Below are 20,188 nucleotides of genomic sequence, written 5' to 3'. Positions count from 1 at the left end.
TTTTTTGAGACAGAGTCTTGCACTGTCACCCAGGATGGAGTACAGTGGCGCAATCTTGGCTCACTGTAGCCTCCACCTCCCAGGTTCCGGTGATTCTCCTGCCTCAGCCTCCTGAGTAGCTGGGATTACAGGCACACACAACCACACCCAGCTAATTTTTCTATTTTTAGTAGAGATGGGGTTTCACCATGTTGGTCAGGCTGGTCTCGAAGTTCTGACCTCAGGTGATCCACCCACCTGGGCCTCCCAAAGTCCTGGGATTACAGGCATGAACCACCATGCCTGGCCAGACCACCATTACTTTTTCCACTGAGAATCAGATAAATTAACCAGCTTGTATTTAATAGTGTAAGAATATACTGTTTGCAGAACAGGAATCCCATCACTCACAAACCCAGGGGTCTGTGGGACTGAGATCCGCAGTGAGGAGTGAGGTCCCTTCTCTTTTCTCAGGCTCGTGCAAGGACAGTCACTCATGAGAGATAACAGCACAGGCAATGCCATGCCATATACATTGTTCTTCTCTCTCCTTTTCCTGTTTTGGACTACGAAGTATGCATAACTGAATTCACATGAGGTGACATGTGAAGCCTCTATTCACTTACTTGTATTGTTGTTTTTAACGATGTGTTGAAAACAATGGCAATAGTTCTGCAAAACGTCCGTTGTCTGAGGTCTAGAAATGTGAGCCTATTTCAAATGCCAGTTAAACTGTAATGAAGCATCAAAGAGCCCTGGAGAGAAGGGAGCATTATCTGTGTATGGAAATCATTGGGAAATTTTTCATTAACGTCTTGAGATGGCCAAGCTGTTAGGGATACTCGTTTTCCTGCACGATTCTGTAAAAGCCTCCAGGCTAAAGTTCCGATGACATTAGATCCAACATCATCTACTTTCAAATACTTGGGTTTTTTGTTGTTGTTGTTGTTTTTTGTTTTTGAGACAGAGTCTTGCTCTTTTGCCCTGTCTGTAGTTCAGTAGTGCGATCTTGGTAGTAGAGATAGGGTTTCACAATGTTGGCCAAGCTGGTCTCAAACTCCTGACCTCAGGTGATCCGCCCACCTCAGCCTCCCAAAGTGCTGGGGTTACAGGCCTAAGCCACCGTGCCCGGACAGGTTTCAGTCATATTTCTCCACTATCTAAAGAAGAGACATGGCAGGGCACGGTGGCTCACGCCTGTAATCCCAGCACCTTGGGAGGCCAAGGCAGGCAGATCACAAGGTCAGGAGATCAAGACCATCCTAGCTAACAAGGTGAAACCCCGTCTCTACTAAAAATACAAAAAATTAGCCAAGAGTGGTGGCGAGCACCTATAGTCCCAGCTACTTGGGAGGCTGAGGCAGGAGAATGGCATGAACCCGGGAGGCGGAGCTTGCAGTGAGCAGATTTGGCACCACTGCACTCCAGCCTGGGCAACAGAGCAAGACTCCATCTCAAAAAAAAAAAAGAAAGAAAGACATGTTTGTGTTGCCCTTAAGCTATGACACAAGTGTTACTACCCACACAGCAAACATCTCCATCATTTATACCAAAACCACTCAGCAGCCTCCCAGCTGAGGTGTACAGCATAGAAATGTGTGCAGCTCAGTGAGATCTGGCCTGGGACACTGCCATGCTAGGAAACAGCCCTTTTGTGCAAGGCGAAAGAAAGAAAGCAGGGCAGAAAGACTCAAAAAACACAGGATGTGCAAACAGGGTTGTTTCCAAGGGAGAAGTTTTTCATTTTTCCAGGAGGCCCCTGTTGGTCCGTGCTATGTCTTTTTTTTAGCCAGTCAGGTCACTGACTTGATACTGAACACTGATCACGAATCTTGACCTCAGCTGGGGATGTGCGGCTCTTCACGTTCCTGAGCCAGGTTGGGTGAACTTCCACGGCCTTCTAGGTGGTACCTTTTATAACCATTGGGTGGTGCATCCACCTGGACAAACCGGTCTGAAAGTCAATAGAGCTTTAACAAACAATTCTCTTGTTTTACAGAGAGAGGATGCAAGCCATGGAGAAACAGATTGCCAGTTTAACTGGCCTCGTTCAGTCTGCACTTTTTAAAGGGCCTATTACAAGTTATAGCAAAGATGCATCTAGGTAAAAAAGAAGAAAGCCAATGAAAAACAATAATTCAATCTGTTTCTCTTTTAATCATTAAGATAATTCATTCATTCAAATCTGTTTCCTTGTAATCATTTCAAGGCTGAAAATATTCACATCTCTATGGATCATGGGCGTTTTTGTTTGTTTGTTTTTTGGGGTTTGGTTTTTTTTTTTTTTTTCCTCCTTCTGGTAATTCTTGGTCGAAGGTAACACTTTGGCCCAAGAAGGTAAATGGGCTTCCCAGTGCATGTGGCTTCATGGACCACTCACCATGCAGTGCCTGCAACCACCACCCTTGCGTGTCCACGTCGCCATCATCTGAAAGTCACAAGTGAGCCTGGCTGCATTCCACCCCCAGTGTCAGGTGCACACCCGGGAAGCCTTTTCCATCCTGGCCAATTGTGATGCTGATGCTAAAATACCTTCATTGCTTAATCCCATCACTGCCAATTGCTTCAAATAGTGAATGGAATGGGCTTAAAAAAAAAAAAAAAGGCATTTTGGAAACTGCATAGCTGACTCTTTTTTTCTTTTATTCAGCGAGAAAATGATGAAAACCACAGCCAACAGGAACCACACAGACAGTGCAGGTAAGTGAGTGTTTTTGGAGTTGTAGGAGGCCTGTGGGCTGCCTGGGATGAGTCCTGACTTGTCTCAGAAATGTTTGACATTTCCGTAAGTCACTTATTTCGTACGATGTCAGAGGATTCCTAGATATTCCTGCTAATACTGAAATTCCAGATTTATTCATTAATTCAGGGGGCAAAGCACCGTCTTTTCCCTTTGGTTTTCATGCATTCACTCATTTGTTCATTGATAGGGCCATACGGTGGGCATCTCGCAGACATGGGGCTGCCTGCCTAGAACTTAGAATTCAATGGGGAAGATGGAAATGGGACACGTAATTTTATGTGTGTCGAGTGTTTAAAAGTGCAGGATAAATGCTTCACCAATCGGACTAGCCTATACCAAGGGCAGTCCCCGGAGGAAGTGACACAAAATAAGCCTGGAAGGATGAAGTGACACAAACTAAGCCCGGAAGGATGAAGAGGACTTAGGGGGAAGAAGGGTTGTCCAGTCAAGGGAATTTAAAATTGTTCTAAGTGTAACGTGAAGCCATTGGAAGGTTGTACACTGGGAAAAGACATCAGCCCAGCTGCAATATGGGGATGGATGAGAAGGGACAGTAGCCAATAAGGAATGACCAGTGTCCAGATGGGAGAAAAAGGAGTATTTGGCCTAGGGCCTGCTTTTTATCTTTTTAATCTCATGACAGATGACAGGGCCTGCTTTTTAAATGCCAGCATTCCCCAGAAAGAGAGCCCAGTTCTGTTAGTAGTGGCGTTCACTAGTATCCAGGTCTTTGCAATGAATGTCTCATCCAGCAATCTCAAGCCAGGCCTCTGCAAGAAGATGAGGTCTTCCCTCTCATCGGGTTAGAAATAGAAATCCTTAGCAGGAACACATTCAGATACTAAATTACACAGAAAGCATATGGCAAGTTGGGTGAAACCCCAAATTTAGGGAAGCCACGTGTACTAGTTTTGTGCAGCACGGTAGAGTAGACAGATTTGAAACTTCAGTTTAGGACTCTGTTGGTCGTGGTTCTCCTCTGGCTGAGCATCATTTAGCTACAAGGCCAACAGGTTCACTCTGCCAGCGTTCCTGATCCTGATGGGATTTGTTGTGTTGCGTAGAAAACAATCCGTGGCCTTGGCCGAAGCCAGAGAATTATTTCACGGAAATTGCTAAACTTGTCTTCAGAGCAATTGCCAGTTTGTTTCGGAGATACTTAATTTATTCATTTTTTAAAATGTATTGCAAACTTAGGGAGAAGAAAGGAAACTACTAAATATTAAAAGCTCCCATCCTTCTGTAGTCCATTCTAGAAATGACTCATATCTGAAAGCACTGCTCTAATCAGAATCTACGTGCTGTTTTGTATGATCCTTTTATTTCTTTTTGCTTTTTAGAGAATAATAATAATCATAAATACGTAGTGAGTGCTTCCTATGTGCTCTTCATGCATTCACTCATGAACTCCTTACCACAGCACCCAGGGAGAGATACAATTTTTATTCTCATGTTCCAGAGAAGAAAACTGAACACATATCCACACACGTGACACACATCATCATATGCCTGTCATTTTAACTCCTTTTATGTTTAGATTCCTCAGTCCCTTTAAAGATCTATAGGTGGTTTCATTTCTTTGTTCTAAAACCTCTTGTCAATTTCTTTTCAAATGTGGGGAGAGGAGCCAGTGCCATTTCCTCAGATATATTTCCCAAAGTGGAATCAGTGAATCCAAAGGGACAGTTCAGTGGCAATGGTGACATGCTGCTAGTTTTCTCTTCTGAATGGCCGAGCTGATTTGCAATGCCACTGGCGATGTGCACGTGGGCTCACTCCCCACGTCTCTGCTAGGTTTGGACTTTCTCACTCTAACGTATCAGGGTGAGATATCGTCCACAGGGGCTTCGTTGCCATAGCAGCCTTGTATAGTGCACAAAATAGAATAATTCTTCCAGAATCCTAGGAAGTAAGCTACAAGACAAGTATTATCCCTGTTCTGTAGACAAGTAAACGGAATTATATAGAAGTCAAGGAACTCATCTGGCCAAGAGTAAAGGAAAACCTAGACTTCCTGGCTACTTAAGGAATGTGTAGTTTACTGTGGAGAGAGAACAGATGGAATCTCCTATCTCAAAGATTTTTATACTGCGCATTAGATCATTTAACACACAAAACCCTATAAGGAAGATGTCATTACCCATATTTTGCATGAAAGGAGACAGAAGCTCAGGGAGGTTAGGTTAGTTATCCAAAGCCACACAGTTAGTAAGAATGATAGCCAGGTCAGGCATGGTGCCTCATACCTGTAATCTCAGGACCTTGGAAGGCTAAAGTGGGAGGATTGCTTGAGACCAGGAGTTTGAGACCAGCCTGGGCAACATTGCAAGACCCTGCCTCTACAAAAAATTAGCATGGTGGTACACGTTTATAGTCCCACATACTTGGGAGGCTGAGGTGGGAGGATTGCTTGAGCCTGAATAGGTCAAGGCTGCAGTGAGCCGAGATCAAGCCACTGCACTCCAGCCTGAGTGACAGAGCAAGACCTTGTCTCAAAAAAAAAAAAAAAAAAAAAAAAAGGGACAGCCTGCCTGGCTGATAATTGAGTAGATAGTGGTACCACTGGCTAAAGTTAGGCCCTTATTATAATGGACATTGAAGACTCAGAAGCAGGCAGGATGGGAGGGGGTGAGGGATAAAAAACTATAAATTGGATACAAGATACGCTACTCGGGTGATGGGTGCACTAAAATCTCAGATTTCACCACTACACAATTCATCCATGTATCCAAAAACTACTTGTTCCTCAAAAGCTATTGAAATTATATATATAATAAAATTAGGCCCATAGAGACAGAAAGAGGTTTGGGGAAGACGAGTGGAAATAATGAATTTGACTGACTTATGGAAAAGTTCAGTAGTGGCGTGAAGGCATTGGTATGTGGATCTGAAGATAATTGTGTGCTGCAGACGAGGGTGCGGGAGACCTTGGCAGGTGGTGGTAGCAGAAGTGACCTCCCTAGAAAGCATGTCCATCCAGAAGAGAAGTGGACCCAGCGACACAACATATCAGGACTTAAAAGGTTGGCAGAGAAAGGAGTTAGAAAAGAGTTTGACCAAGACAGAGCAGCAGAAAGGGAAGAAGATGGTGGAAAGTTTCAAAGTGACTGAAAAGAAAAGAAGTGGCTGACAAAGCTCAGTGTCACATTGAAGCAAAGTCATGTCAGCCTAGGAGAGAGTCCACAGGGTGACAACTAGAAGATCGCTGAAATGAACATAAAGAGCCATTTCAGGGAATGATGGAGCTATTACATGAACCAAATATAGTGGATTAAGAGGTTATAGATGAAGATACTTTAAAAATGAGTGTAGATTCCATAAAGGAATTTGGTTGTTGGCTGGGCATGGTGGCTCATGCCTGTAATCCCTATACTTTGGGAGGCTGAGGCAGACGGATCACCTGAGGTCAGGAGTTCAAGACTAGCCTGGATAACATGGTGAAATCCCATCTCTACTAAAAATACAAAATTAGCTGGCTGTCTTGGTACACACCTGTAGTCCCGGCTACTTGGGAGGCTGAGACAGGAGAATTGCTTGAACCCAGGAGGCAGAGGCTGCAGTGAGCTGAGATCACACCACTGCACTCCATCGCAGCCACTGCACTCCAGCCTGGTCAAGACAGAGCGAGACTCTGTGTCAAAAAAAAAAAGAAAGAAAAAAGATAACGAAAAGCTTGTTGTCAGGTCTCCTGGAGCTGCATTGTCAGTCCTTTAAAAAGCCTTCTGGCCTGCTCCCCTGCTGCCTCCCCAAGAGGGCCATTAGAGGGGCTGGGAGACTGGCCCTATTTGGATGGTCACTGAAGGATGAAGAGAATGGGGCTCCGGCAGCATCAGTGTCGCCAAGGCCAAGCAAGAAAGAGGACAGTTGCAGGGAGCTTCCTGGCTCATGAGCCACTTTGAGCTCCACTGAGGCCTCGTTGAGTTGTGTGTGCTGGAGAGGGAAAGGTTCCCGAAATGGCTGAGCCATGATGGGAAGACCGGCTACCACCACACTATAGCCACTCCAGGGTCTGCAAGTGGCCGCAGTGCTCTGTCCTGCAAGGCCAGCTGGCCTGCTTGCACTTGACCCTTTAAAAGAAAGGGAACTGAGCCGAAGTGTGTGTGTGTGTGTGTGTGTGTGTGTGTGTGTGTGTGTGTGTTTATTAGTAACATGGATCCTGTCTCTTCTCCAGGTACCTGTTCCATAGAATCACATTGTCGCTGTTAGAGTCCTCTCCTGAAGGGCTTTTGCATCTTGCCTTATTTTCTTACTAAAGGAGTTGTGTGGAGACGCCCTCCTTCTTTTGATTTTGGAAATCTGAAGGGATTCGGGACGGTACCCAGTTCTTACTAGTCTCCGCTTGGCGATTGGCCGAATCTCTGCCCAGAAATAAGTTACATGTCCTTAGGTTACATTTGCCATCCAGGAAATAGTCACATAAGCACTCTATATTAGGTCTCGGAATTTTAAAATCAGTTTTTTCTATTATAAAATTACAGATATTCAGTATGCAGATTTTAAAAATACAAAAAAGTGGCTGAGTGCAGTAGCTCATGCCTGTAATCCTAGCTCTTGGGGAGGCAGAGGCAGGAGGATGGCGTGAGCCCAGGAGTTTGAGACCTGCCTGGGCAATACAGTGAGACCCTGTTCTCAAAAATAAAAAATAGTAAAAACAACAACAGCAGCAACAACAACAAAAAACACCTTATATTGGAATACCACAGCTGGAGATACCATTAACACTTTATTTTATACACTTCTAAGCTTTTCTCTATGCAAACCTGTGTGTTTAAACAGGCTCTTCTTCCAGAGGTTAAGAAAAGAAAAAAAATTAAATAATTTAAAAAAACCGTAAACAAGATTGATCAGTTGATAGATCAATCAGTCAACAGATAGATGGGAGCAGAGACAGCTCTGTGGCCTGCCTTCCTATGGCACTTCCTTACTAAACTTCTAGAATGTGATTATTGCACACTGCATACTATAACACTGCATGATTCATATATATGCATTTTTTTTTGTAATGAGAGAAATGGGCCTTTTTAGAACTACCAGTCATCTGCATTGGGATGGGATGCATAGCTTAGACTTTCCTTGGTGGCCTTCTGAGTTCTCTGATGCACTTTTCTCACAGGAACTCCCCATGTGTCTGGTGGGAAGACGCTCAGTGCTCTGGAGTCCACAGTGCCTCCCAGCCAGCCTCCACCTGCAGGCACCTCGGCCATCCACATGAGCCTGCTGGAGATGAGGCGGAGCGTGGCGGAACTCAGGCTCCAGCTCCAGCAGATGCGGCAGCTCCAGGTATCCCTCATGCACGGTGGCCTCTGTCTCAGTTGCCCTGAGCTCTTCCTACCTTCCTTTTCCTAGGGGCTCCATGAGACCTAGAAAATATAGAACCGTGACAGCGTGGCTTCCTCTCTCACACACGCAATCCAGGTCTAGAGCCTTCCATTGCAACTACAGTCAATCTGTAGCCACTTCTTTAAGCTATGTGTGCGTTACGCAGGAACAGACTCTAGGGCATTTGCTTTTGGAGATGAGCTGAAAGGAGAGGGGCCCCAGGGAGCATGCCGACAGCCAGTGAAGGCTGCCTTCTGACAGCCTGGAGGCTCCATCCTCCTCCACACTGAACAGGCACAAAGGTGGATAGTCAGCCAAGCTTTTTTTTTTTTTTTTCATTTTTTTGCAAGGATCTGTGATGTATTTAGAACTATGAGTTTAGAATAGAAGATGAATTCATAAGGAAAAAAAACCACCATGGTGATTTGTTAAGAAAAACATCTGCATTTCATTCACATATTGTGATCCATCCTTTCCTTGCTCTTTTCTATCGTTAAGAAATGTATGAACTCTACGGGAATCAGAGTAAGTGACCCTTCAGGTCACGAATCTTGGTCAACAAATCCCATAAATCTGCCAAAGCAGAATAAGCTGTCTCCTGGTCCTGGATAATAAGGAGGTAGAGATGTACGTCTCTGCATGAGACCACATATTTGCTCTGTGCACCTTTTCCCACCTCCCTGCCCTGGCTGGTAGGTTAGGTGTTGAGGATACAGTGCTCGCCTAGGCTGTATACAGACATCCTCCCTGACTTCCAGACGCTCATAATCCAAATGTTGCGAGAAGATACGGCCAGGTGTCGTGGCTCATGCCTGTAATCTCAGCACTTTGGAAGGCCGAGGCGGGTGGATCACTTGAGGTCAGGACTTCGAGACCAGCCTGGCCAACATGGCGAAACCCCATTTCTACTAAAAATACAAAAGTTAGCAGGGCCTGGTGGTGTGTTCCTGTAATCCCAGCTACTGGGGAGGTTGAGGCACGAGAATCACTTGAACATGAGAGGCGGAGGTTGCAGTGAGCCAGGATAGCACCACTGCACTCCAGCCTGGGCAGTAGACTGAGACTATGTCTCAAAAAATATATATATATATAAATGTATCCAGGATCCTGGAGCAGCCATGGGGATGCAACCTCCTGAGCCCTTTCCTCTAATAGGAAAAAGGCTTCCAATCACAGTTCTTCTTCAGCACAGCGATGGCACAAGCCCTATGTTGTTTAACCACCTAATGAAGGCTAAGAAAACAATTTCTCCTTGCCCTCTGCCTACCAGAAAACACACTGAAAGGCAGCTGGTTTGAGAGACCTGCCCCGAGGTCCCAGCATAGATCATGAGGGTTGCTAAAAGAGCGAATGCTCAGACCTCCAAAGGCTACTCTGTCTCTTAGGCAACATCCCAGATACCTTGGACATCCGATGCAAATTCATTTAAATACCCTATTGAATCGCATCATCTGTGATGGTCCCATCCTTTGCATTAGCTTCTCCTCGCTTTGCAATTTTAAAGACACATTGCAATGAAATGAAGTGTACAGGTTGGGCTGGGTTGTGTCAGGGGTGACAAAGTTACATGTCTTCAGTGTCCAGGCAGCAATTGCAAGTGAAACGGAGGAGAGACCACAGTAAATTGGCCCCTTTAAAGGCTGGTAGCCACTCAGTTCCAACTGGCTCTTAACCTTTAGAATTAGTATCCAGTGTTTCTAGATATTTCAATATTTCAAGCGAATCTGAAGACATAGGTTTTACATGAATTACCACCATTTTAAAATGTTGGAAAGTAATTAAAAGCCGATTACTAAGTACTCTGCAGGCCAAAGGACACAATTGCAGTTCAGAGGGGGCCCGTCAGCTCCCAAGTTCTTTCTTACCTGGGGCTCCTGGAGGTTAAGCCCCTCCTTTCACTGCTCCTGCCTTTTGGCACCATCTGCTGGCCGTTTGGAAATTGTTACTTCCTCATTGCACCCCTGTAAGAAAAACATATATATCATTTGTATGGAAATACCTAACTGCTCTCAAAAGTGAGCATTTGTCGGTTTGGGGACAGGGATGGAATTGCTTTAGCATAAATGCCACACTTCCCCTGGGAATTTCACAGGCGTTAGAGGTGAATTTGATACCAAGGCTATCTTGATGTCTGTAGCTACAGCATCACCCCATCAGTGGCGGGTGTAGTTTGGTGCTGTGGCCGGCTGGGACGGATCTCCCACACTTGTCTCTCCTCACAACCCTTGAACTGTGCAGCTTTGTGAAAAAGAGCAGTTTTCTTAAACAAAGAAGGTCTTTGGTCAAGGTCTGGGAATGCTGTGTTAACCACACAAGTTTCTTTATTGTTCCAGAACTACTCAACTTTTCTGGCTTTCTGGGAATAAAAAACAGTGAGCAAATGTGCTTTTGAGCCTGGGAGGTTGGGCAGTTCTAAAGCGCAGACTCACAGGGAAAAATAAGTATGGTGTTTCCTAACCTGGCTGTTACTGTTTCTAACTCTGTCTTTGTATTCCCTGGGTCTCATTCAGCTTTCCTCCCCATCAAACTTCTGTCTTTTCAATCATGGGAGTCTACGTAAGACAAAAACAGTTTAGAATAATTAAGCTATCTCGGAACCAATTCTCCTTCAACATGTGTAGTATTATATACCACAAATGAACAGCAGTCCCACAGTGGTTATAAGTCCAATAATGGAGCTATCATTAGAGATATACGAAACACTAGACTAGTCTCAAAAGAACAAAAATTGAATTAGAAATTCAAATGTTCTTTGAACTGTGTTATAAAATAGTGAAACGGAATAAAACCATTTGTGCTTGGCAGCCAGCTCCAGTAATTAGATAATTAAATCACTGGAAAATCCTAGACTGTAGAGCATATCCTATTTGAGCATTTCATTTTCAAAATTGATGGATTATTCTCAGGAACAGAAATTTGTTGCAGACACATTGGGTTGGGTAGATTTCAAAGGGACAAAGGGAACCTAAGCAGAAGATCAAGGGAACCACTAAAAGCTTGTCCATGTTATCTTCTGCTCTCCAGTTTCACAGGAGTTATCAGTCCAAGAGCGGTTCTCAATCCTGGCTACTCATTAGAATTACCTGAAACCCTTAACAGAAATGCCAGTGCTCAGGCACCACGGCCAGAGTCTGACTTCACTGGCATGGACTGGAGGCTAGGCACTGGTGGCTCTAGAACATTCCAGGGTAAAAACTCCTGCTCTCAGGTAATATGAATGCTTAGTCCATGAAGACACCTCCTGGAAATGTTGAGATAGTCAACTATTACCAATGACTTAAAGCCTTGACTTCAAACAATGCACCTCATTCCCAGTGGCAAATCTAATATGTTCTCTGCTAGCTACAATTGGTATGAGAGCTCTACAGAACCTTTATAGCATGATATTCCCATTCCCAAGTAACAGTTGGGTCTGTAATTAGCTAGCAACAACAAGAAAGGATTTTCTCAAGGCTTTGTACCTAACAGATGTTCTCCTCCAATGATGATTATATTTGCCTGTTACCTTTCCTGATGTCATTTTGAAAAAAGCCCACTTTTTCTAAATAATGAACATCTTTTTCCCGGAATGCCACAGTACTTGGATTTTACCAAAGTCATGCCATATCCACAGAAGTGACTGCATTTCTGCCCCTCCCTGTGGGCGGTTGAGGAGAGAGAGAGAAGCTTCTGGAAGAGATAGTACAGGTTCTCTGGAGGCCAGATAAGACTTGGCCTAAAGAGAGAATGGAGACCTCCAACTATTTTCATCCCCACAATTTTTTCCTTGGACCCAATCTCTTTATTCTGCTTCCTCATAAATAAAAAATTGGGTTGTTCTGGACTTAGCATTACATTTGTAGGACTCCTGAGAATTTACTATCTCTTTCCAAGAGAAGGAGAAGGTAAAATATCAACATAAAAAATAAACATAGTAGTGCACAGAGCCCTTGTATTTGAAATGATAAAATTCAAGAGTTTCCTTAATGTGTCTTTTAAAAAGATAGCACCTCGTGGAAATATGCCAGGGTCTCATTTGTCTTCTGAGGTGTGTGACAATGGCCATGGGAATGCGGAACCCCCGAGAAAAGCATGTTGGAGTTTCCCACGTGCAACAGACCCGTTTCCCCTGCCAAGAAGTAATAAACAGAACTAGTACAGGGCTTGATGATTAGGCTGCTTACAATGTACCAAGCTCTAGTCAGATCTTCAGACAACAAGAGGCTTTCTAAGATGGGGAGACAGTACCCCAATAATATAGGTTATATAGCTGTGACCAGGCATCCCTTACCTTGTTCCCTGAAGCCTGAGGGAGTGGATCCAGGTGGGATCAGGAGTCATTCTGAGGTCTGGCTTTCCTCCTGAAACTTTCTGATTCGTGGTATAACCACTGTTCCATGTCACTGCTAGACAGCAAAATCAGTCCAATTACATTATCCATTGTTGGCAAGACTGACAGTCTTAGATTTTACCTAAGAAATCAAAACTGAGTATGTGAGATATCGGCCCATTTTCAGGTGGGTGGAATTAGGTTTAGGCAGTTTTCTAGTTTTTCCATGAAGTGATTTGGATAACTTATTTGGTCCAATTAAAATTTTAATGAACAAGAGCATTGTTTCTGTCTAAGAGTGCTTATAAAAATGTCAAGGCATTTTCAATAAATTAGATTTCCTGCTATGAGGAATAACTGCAACTCTACTTGCCCCCAGCCACCCACTGTTGACAACTAGAAAACTGAAAAATAAGCAAATGTATGAAACAAATGTTTTCAGAAATTAGACAGGACTGTAATCCTCAGGAGAATGGGAAAAAAACCTACAACTGACGCAGCTTTCTGCCTGGAGGCACTTTTCAAATCTTGGTGCAGGAAGGAAAAACCCAAGTGTGGCACTGACAGTGAGTTGAGGAGATAAGACCAAAGTTTAGAGAGCTGAAACAGCTAGAATTGGCGGACTGGAGTACCACATACAAGAAAGCTCTGCAGAGAAAGAACTACATCAATAAATGGGTCTGTTATTGAATGTTAAGCCAAGCATGTACAGTACGAAAGCAGCCGATCAGCCAGGCAAATACTAAGTGGGGGGCTGTAAGTCAAAAAGTTCCGGAAGTTCACACAGGCCTGGGAGATGTTCATGTTTTGAAAAGCAAAAAGCGAAGTGGCCTTGTTGAGCACCCAGGCATTTTGTAGGGCTCGGAGAAGGACTATGCCTCAGTCTTAGGACTTAACTAGCCCCAGAGGAAAGACTACCCTAGATTTAACCTAACAGCTTTAAAAATGCCTTCAAAGGACAAAGCTGATCCACAAGTAACTGGACTGTCGACCAGAGAAAATTCAAAATCTGTAAAGGAAAACAACAAAATTGAAAGCTCCATGCCCAGTATCCACTCAAAAATTACTAGACATGTGATGATGCTGAAAAATGTGACCTATAACCTTAAGAAAAGTTGTCAAGAGAAATCGACCAGACATGGCAGGGATAATGAAATCAGCAACAGGGACTTCAAAACAGCTATTATAATTATTCTCAGAGATTTAAAGGAAGACATGAATATAATGAGGAAAGAAATGGAAGATATAAAAAATATCCCCGTGGAGCTTTCAAGAGTTGAAAAACAGTATCCAAATGTGCTTAACAGAAGACTAACCACTGTCCAAAATGTCAGTCATTCTGAAAACAGCAATGGAAACTGTTCAAACTGAAGTATAGAGACACAAAAGACTAAAGAAAATGAATTAAAATGTAGTGACCAGTGAGACATTATTAATAAAAGCTTAAGTGGAAAGAGAAAAATATTCAAAAAGGTAATGACTGAATTTTTTCCAAATTTGATGAAAGCTGTAAATCCACAGACCAAAAAAGCTCAATGAACCCCTAGAATGGTAAGCACAATGGAAATTACACCAAAGCACGTGGTAATCAAATTGCTAAACACCAGGGATAAATGGAAAAATCTTCAAAGCAGCTGGGGGTGGAGAGAAAACCCATTACATACAGGGAATCATAATTAAGAATTAATGCCAACTTCTCATCAGAAACAAAAGGCAAGTCACAACAGTGGAATGACGTCTTTAAAGTATTGAAAGAAAGAAACTCTTTTAGAAAACAGAGAATACTTCCTAACTCATTTTATGAAGCCTGCATTACCCTAAGAGCAAAACCAGACAAAGATATTATAAGAAAAGAAAACCACAAACCAGTATCCCTCATGAAAATATATGTAACAAATCCTTAAGAAAACATTAGTAACTGAATCCAGCAATATATAAAAAGGATAATACATTATCCTGGGGTTTTATTCCAGGAATGCAAGACTGTTTTAATATGAAAAAAAAATCAATGTATTTGACCTTATTAACAGAAAAATCATATTTCAATAAATGCAGAAAAAAGCACGTAACAAAATTTAGCATCAATGATAAAAACAGCACTCTGGAAGTAGAAGGAAGCTTCCTTACCTTGATAAACAACATTTGTGAATGACATACAGAAAACATAGTTAATGGTGAAACACTAAACACATTCCCCAAAAAATCAGGAACAAGGCCAAGAAACCTACACTCACATCTGTTTAACACTGTACTGAAGATTGTAGCAAGGTTAGTATGGCTAGAGAAAGAAAGAGAGGCACGCAAATGGAAAAGTAAAATGTCTAATTGGCTTTACTCACAAATGACATGATTGTATACGTGTAACATTAAATGGAATCTACAAAACTACAAAACATGCTACTAGAAATAAGTGACTTGCCAGGCACGGTGGCTCACGCCTGTAATCTCAGCACTTTGGGAGGCCAAGGCGGGCAGATCACAAGGTCAGGAGATCGAGACCACCCTGGCAACATGGTGAAACCCCGTCTCTACTAAAAATACAAAAAAAAATTAGCTGGGTGTGGTGGCGGGTGCCTGTAGTCCCAGCTACTCAGGAGGCTCAGGCAGGAGAATGGTGTGAACCCGGGAGGCAGAGCTTGTAGTGAGTCGAGATCGTGCCACTGCACTACAGCCTGGGCGACAGAGCGAGACTTCATCTCAAAAAAAAAAAGAAAAGAAAAGAAATAAGTGACTTGAGCAAGATCACAAGAATCAAGTCAATGTACACAAATATTAAAATTTTGTTATATCCATTTGTACAATGAAATGCTACTCAGCAATAAAAGAATGAATCACTGAAAAACTCAGCAACAGGGCTGGATCTCAGAAAAAAATATTCTGAACAAAAGAAGCTGGACACAAAGGAGTACATGTTATATAATTCCATTTTTATAACGTTCTAGAACACAAAGAACTCATCTATGATGACAGAAAGCAGACTGGTGGTTTTTTGGGCTGGGGGTTGGGGATTGATTGCAAAAGATCCCAAAGGAATTTTTTAGGGTGATAAAATATTTAGCTGTCTTTTCAGCAGTGGTTACATCAGTGTATACATTTGTCAAAATTCATTGAACTGTGCACTTAAGATGGATATGTTTTATTGTTTGTAAACTTTGTGCCTCAAGACAATTGATTTTAACTATTAAAATGCAGGTATCACCTCTTAAGCAAAAACCAACTTAACAATTTGAGTTTCCATTAACTAATTGACTTGAAGCATTTAGAGAAAGATGGTGATCCACATCTTATATTTAGCACTTTTTTACACTGTGCTCAGATAAGCAGGAACTGTCCTGCAGCCTGGAGACAGTGGCAAGAACACCAGGCAGGGAGGGTGGGGGGACTGGGAAAGCAGACACAGAACCTGTGTAGACCCTGTTCATTCACGACTCACTCCTCATTGCCCACATGCCAGCCAGTGAGCTATGACAGCTTCCCTCTTTAGTACCCTCAGCAGGATCCTGTAAGGCCCCGCTTTCTAGACAGGAGGATAACAAAGCCTAGAATTGAAACAGAGCCTTTCCCTCTCCTCCTCTTCTAGTGGAGTAAGTCTAGTTGCGTTTAAACATTATGCCCAGTTGTATTCTTCTGGTATGTTCTTATCCTTCTCAGAAACATTATATTGCGATTCATTCATAAAGCAAATACAGTTGTGCCTTGAACAACAGGGGGATTGGGGTGCTGACCCCTCACGCAGTAAGAAATCCATAGCTTTTGGCTCCCCAAAACTTAACTACTAATAGCCTACTGCTGAGTGGAAGCCTTACCAGTAATAGTTGATTAACACGTCTTGTGTGTTGTAGGTATTGTATACTGTATTTGTTTTTTTCACATGCCTGCTGTCTCAAATACATACTGTATTCTGACAATAAAGTAAGTTGAAGAAAAGAAAATGTTATTAAGAAAATCATAAGGAAGGGAAACTATATTTACTATTCATTAGGTGGAAGTAGATCATCATAAAGGTCTTCATCCTCATCGTCTTCTCATTGAATAGATTGAGGAAGAGAAAGGGTTAGTCTTGCTGTCTCAGGGGTGGCAGAAGAGGAAGGAAATCTACATATAAGTGGACCCACGCATGCAGTTCTAACCTGTGTTGTTCAAGTGTCAACCGTATGTGTTGGGTACCTACCACGTGCCACACACGGCTTGTAGCTGTGAACAGAATGGCACGCTCCCTGCCTTGCTAGAAGAACAACTTGGGGTGCTGGGGAAATTGATGAGTTGAATTCAGAAGACCTGGTTCTATTCCTAACTGTGCTCTATAATTGCCAAGCAGACCCTGAACATGTCCTTTGACTTCTCAGGGCCTCACTTTTCCCACCTTTCAATTTTATGAATTTCAAATATTTCACCAATGATGTCTAGCGTGATATCCAGTGTTAATATCCACTATCTAACCAGACCCCAGATTTACTTAAGCTCATTTTAAAATTTGGGCAGGAGGGTTAGGTGCCCTGCTGTGCCCCATAGCCCATGGCACAGTGACATCTGTCTATTCAAAAGCCCTTTTCTTAGCACAGTGACATCTGTCTATTCAAAAGCCCTTTTCTTAGGCCATGAAATCATCCTTGGTGGTAAATCAAATCGTCTGAGGAGTTTTAGAAATTCCCGGCAACAAGATAGTACCTTAGACCGGTAAAATGAGAATCTCTCAGTTGGGATCCGGGCATTGTTCACTCTTAGACCCCTTTAATTATCTACTCATTTTCCCCTCACATCCCTGTCATCACTCATTCCCCTTCCCCTTCAAAGGCAGGAGCTCTGTGGGATTAGACACAGGGACTGAAGTTGAGAGAATCATCTTAATAGTACATGGTGTTGCTGTGTGTGGCTAATTGACCAATATGAACAGTGCCGACCTGTAGCCCTGCCACATCCCTGCAGTGAGAGCAAGACAAGGCATGGAAGAGCTGATCCCAACACCTATCTGAGCCCATGGGTCACAGCAGGTTTCAACCATTTAGAGAAGAATTTTGGATTCTTCATTGTTGCCTGTTCTTATCAATGTTACTGATTCATTCAGTTCATTCATTCAACAGATGTATTTTGAGTTTTCTGCTAATATGCCAGACACAGTGTACCAGAGACTCTGTGGAGGGCAGAAATTAACCAGGTGGAGGGAAGAGAATTCTGGGAGATGGGAATAGCAGGTGCAAAGGCCTGGCAAAAAGGAGTCTGTCGGAGTTTGCAGTGAGCTACGATCACACCACTGCGCTCCACCTGGATGACAGAGTGAGACTCTGTCTCAGAAAAAACAAAAAACAAAAAAGGAGCCTGGCCCCTATGAAGAACTGAAATGATGTATGACTGGAGCAGAGTGCTAGGTGCATGCAGGGAGGGAGATTAGCCACAAGGCAAGGGACCAGTCTGCCCAGTGCCTGGAGAATGGGCTGTAGCCAGAGAGAGCATAGGAGGATGTTGTTCTCTGTACAAAGTCTCTAAAAATGGCACTTTTTGGCCTTGCATGGTGGCTCCTGCCTGTAATCCCAGCACTTTGGGAGGCCGAGGTGGGCGGATCACCTGAGGTCGGGAGTTCGAGACCAGCCTGACCAACATGGAGAAACCCCGTCCCTACTAAAAATACAAAATTAGCCGGGTGTGGTGGTGCATGCCTGTAATCCCAGCTTCTCAGGAGGCCAAGGCAGGAGAATCACTTGAACCCAGGAGGCAGAGGTTGCAGTGAACCGAGATCATGCCATTGTACTCCAGCCTGGGCAACAAGAGTGAAACTCCATCTCAAAAAAAAAAGGTGCTTTTTAGCAAAATAGTGACTGACTGGTTTTTAAGACCGCGATAAAAAGACATTAGCAAAAGTGGTGTGAGACCATGATCATGAGTCCTGTAGAGAAAGTAACCAAAAGTGGTACATTTCTATGTGGTTGCCTCCCAGACAAAATGCCAGGCTCCACCCACTAGTTCATGCTCCCTGATAGCAATGGCTGGTATGTGCTCAGGTCTAGATTGGAGACAGACACTTTATTTTATTGTCTCACTGAGTCTCCATGACCAACCTACGGGCTATGAGATATTACTACCCCTTTTTTGGATAGACACAGAGGTTAATAGCTTGCCCATAGTCACACATCTACTAAGTGGTAAAACTGGAAGTTGAATCCAGGCATTCTTTCCCCGGAGGCCAGTTCATCACCATGCAGTGCTGATATTGGGACCTAATGGTGGTTCTGCTTGTGGCCTGTGTTGAAATGTTTTGTCTTTATTCAGAGAAAACAGAAGGCATGATGTGGTTTTAAGCAGGTGGTGACATGGTCAGATTGCATTTCCCCTCAATTTACATGGATAATGGACAGTTGACAAAGACATCATCACCCCCATGAGACAATAAACCAGTTCATGAAACCGGAAAACAAAGGAAACCATTGAAATTTGTTAAATGATATTTCAGTGGAACTTTAGGGATGATATACTAGGCATAATATCATTATTGTTGTGGAGGCTGATTGAATGAATTCACTTGATGGATCTGCTGGAATTGTTCTGGAAACTGTTTGGAAATTGTGAGCTTCTGTATACAGGTAGCCTACCTCCAATCTAGAGAAGTTCATAAATTGCCAAGAACCCTGGACTCATCTAGAATCATTATCATTGCCAACATTAAAGTCCTATGTTTTAAGGGTCTGTGATTTTGTGGTACGTGGTACGTGGAATCATATGAATGAGAAGGACACGGACCCTCTTTGAACTGATACTGATATATTTCATAGCCAAATCACCATGTGTTGAGTTCCCGTTCTATACCATGTGGTATTTCATGTAGCCCTCAAGAATGGCCAAGGAAAGTGGATTCCCCATCCTTAGAGGTAAGGAAACGAAGACCAAGGGAGTCTAAGTAATGGGCCCAAAGTCTCACAGTGGGCTAGGGAGAGAGTATGCGATTTGACCCAAAGTCTTCTTGGCTCCCAAGCAGGTGCCCTGTGGTGCTCCCTGTAAAGATACGTCAATGAGAGTTTATGCCTGTTGTCCGTGATGCATTGACCAGAGTAGAAAAAGGATCCTTTGTCTTGCAGGCAGTCTGGTTGTCAGTTGGCTGCCAAAATTCAGATGTTGGTGGAAGAAGCCACATTATGTACAGTCTTTGCTCCCTTTCGTTTCTCACTGAAATAAGTAAAGATTCAGCCACAGGGCTGTCTACCCAAAGTGTTCTGAAGACTTCAAGGCATTTACTCACCTCCATTTCATGCAGGCAGAGCCCACTGAAGTTGATTTTCTGTGTTCACAGCTGCAGAACCAGGAACTGCTGAGGGCGATGATGAAGAAGGCCGAGCTGGAAATCAGTGGCAAAGTGATAGAAACAATGAAGAGACTGGAGGATCCTGTGCAGCGACAGCGCGTCCTGGTGGAGCAAGAGAGACAAAAATATCTTCATGAGGAAGAGAGGATCATCAAGAAGTTGTGGTGAGTGCCAGTCACTTGCATGTTGAGCTGTTTCACCTGCAAAGGAAAATTATCGTTGCTAAGAAGGAGGTCCTTCCCAGTTGCCCTCTCTTTATTGAGCACCTACTGTGTATAAGTTAGAGTTCTGCTGATGGTGGTATATGTGGACACTTCAGCACCTTTCCATGGAGGCCCAGGAAATTCAGTGGTCCTCAGGTGACTGCATTTCTTTAAAAGCTGCAGCATTGCTGGGCATGGTAGTTCACACCTGTAGTCCCAGTTACTCGCGAGGCTGAGGCGGGAGGATTGCTAGAGTCCAGGAGTTCGAGACCAGCCTGGATAACATAGGGAGATCCTATCTTAAAAAAAAAAAAAAAAAAAAGAACAGAGAGAGAGAGTTGCAG

The 20,188-nt window shown here is 43.4% G+C and overlaps 1 protein-coding gene across 7 annotated transcripts in view; it reads left to right on the top strand.

Annotated features, from left to right (window-relative positions):
• Positions 1-20,188, top strand: part of KIAA1217 (KIAA1217 ortholog) — a 914,794-nt gene that overhangs the window by 854,252 nt on the left and 40,354 nt on the right. For 4 of the 7 annotated variants that reach the window (XM_011991311.1, XM_011991312.1, XM_011991315.1 and 1 more), the window contains 3 exons: positions 2,630-2,679; positions 7,836-8,002; positions 19,630-19,805. In XM_011991311.1, coding sequence (XP_011846701.1) covers positions 2,630-2,679; positions 7,836-8,002; positions 19,630-19,805 — 393 coding nt within the window. Of the gene's footprint in view, positions 1-1,978; positions 2,084-2,629; positions 2,680-7,835; positions 8,003-19,629; positions 19,806-20,188 lie in introns of all 7 variants that reach the window. The other 3 variants (XM_011991313.1, XM_011991310.1, XM_011991314.1) reach the window with 1 other exon arrangement.

The sequence above is a fragment of the Mandrillus leucophaeus genome, unplaced genomic scaffold (assembly GCF_000951045.1).
Source record: "Mandrillus leucophaeus isolate KB7577 unplaced genomic scaffold, Mleu.le_1.0 Scaffold394, whole genome shotgun sequence".
Lineage (NCBI taxonomy): Eukaryota > Metazoa > Chordata > Mammalia > Primates > Cercopithecidae > Mandrillus > Mandrillus leucophaeus.
Note: the sequence above shows the minus strand (reverse complement) of the source record. Positions and strands in the feature narration are given on the sequence as shown.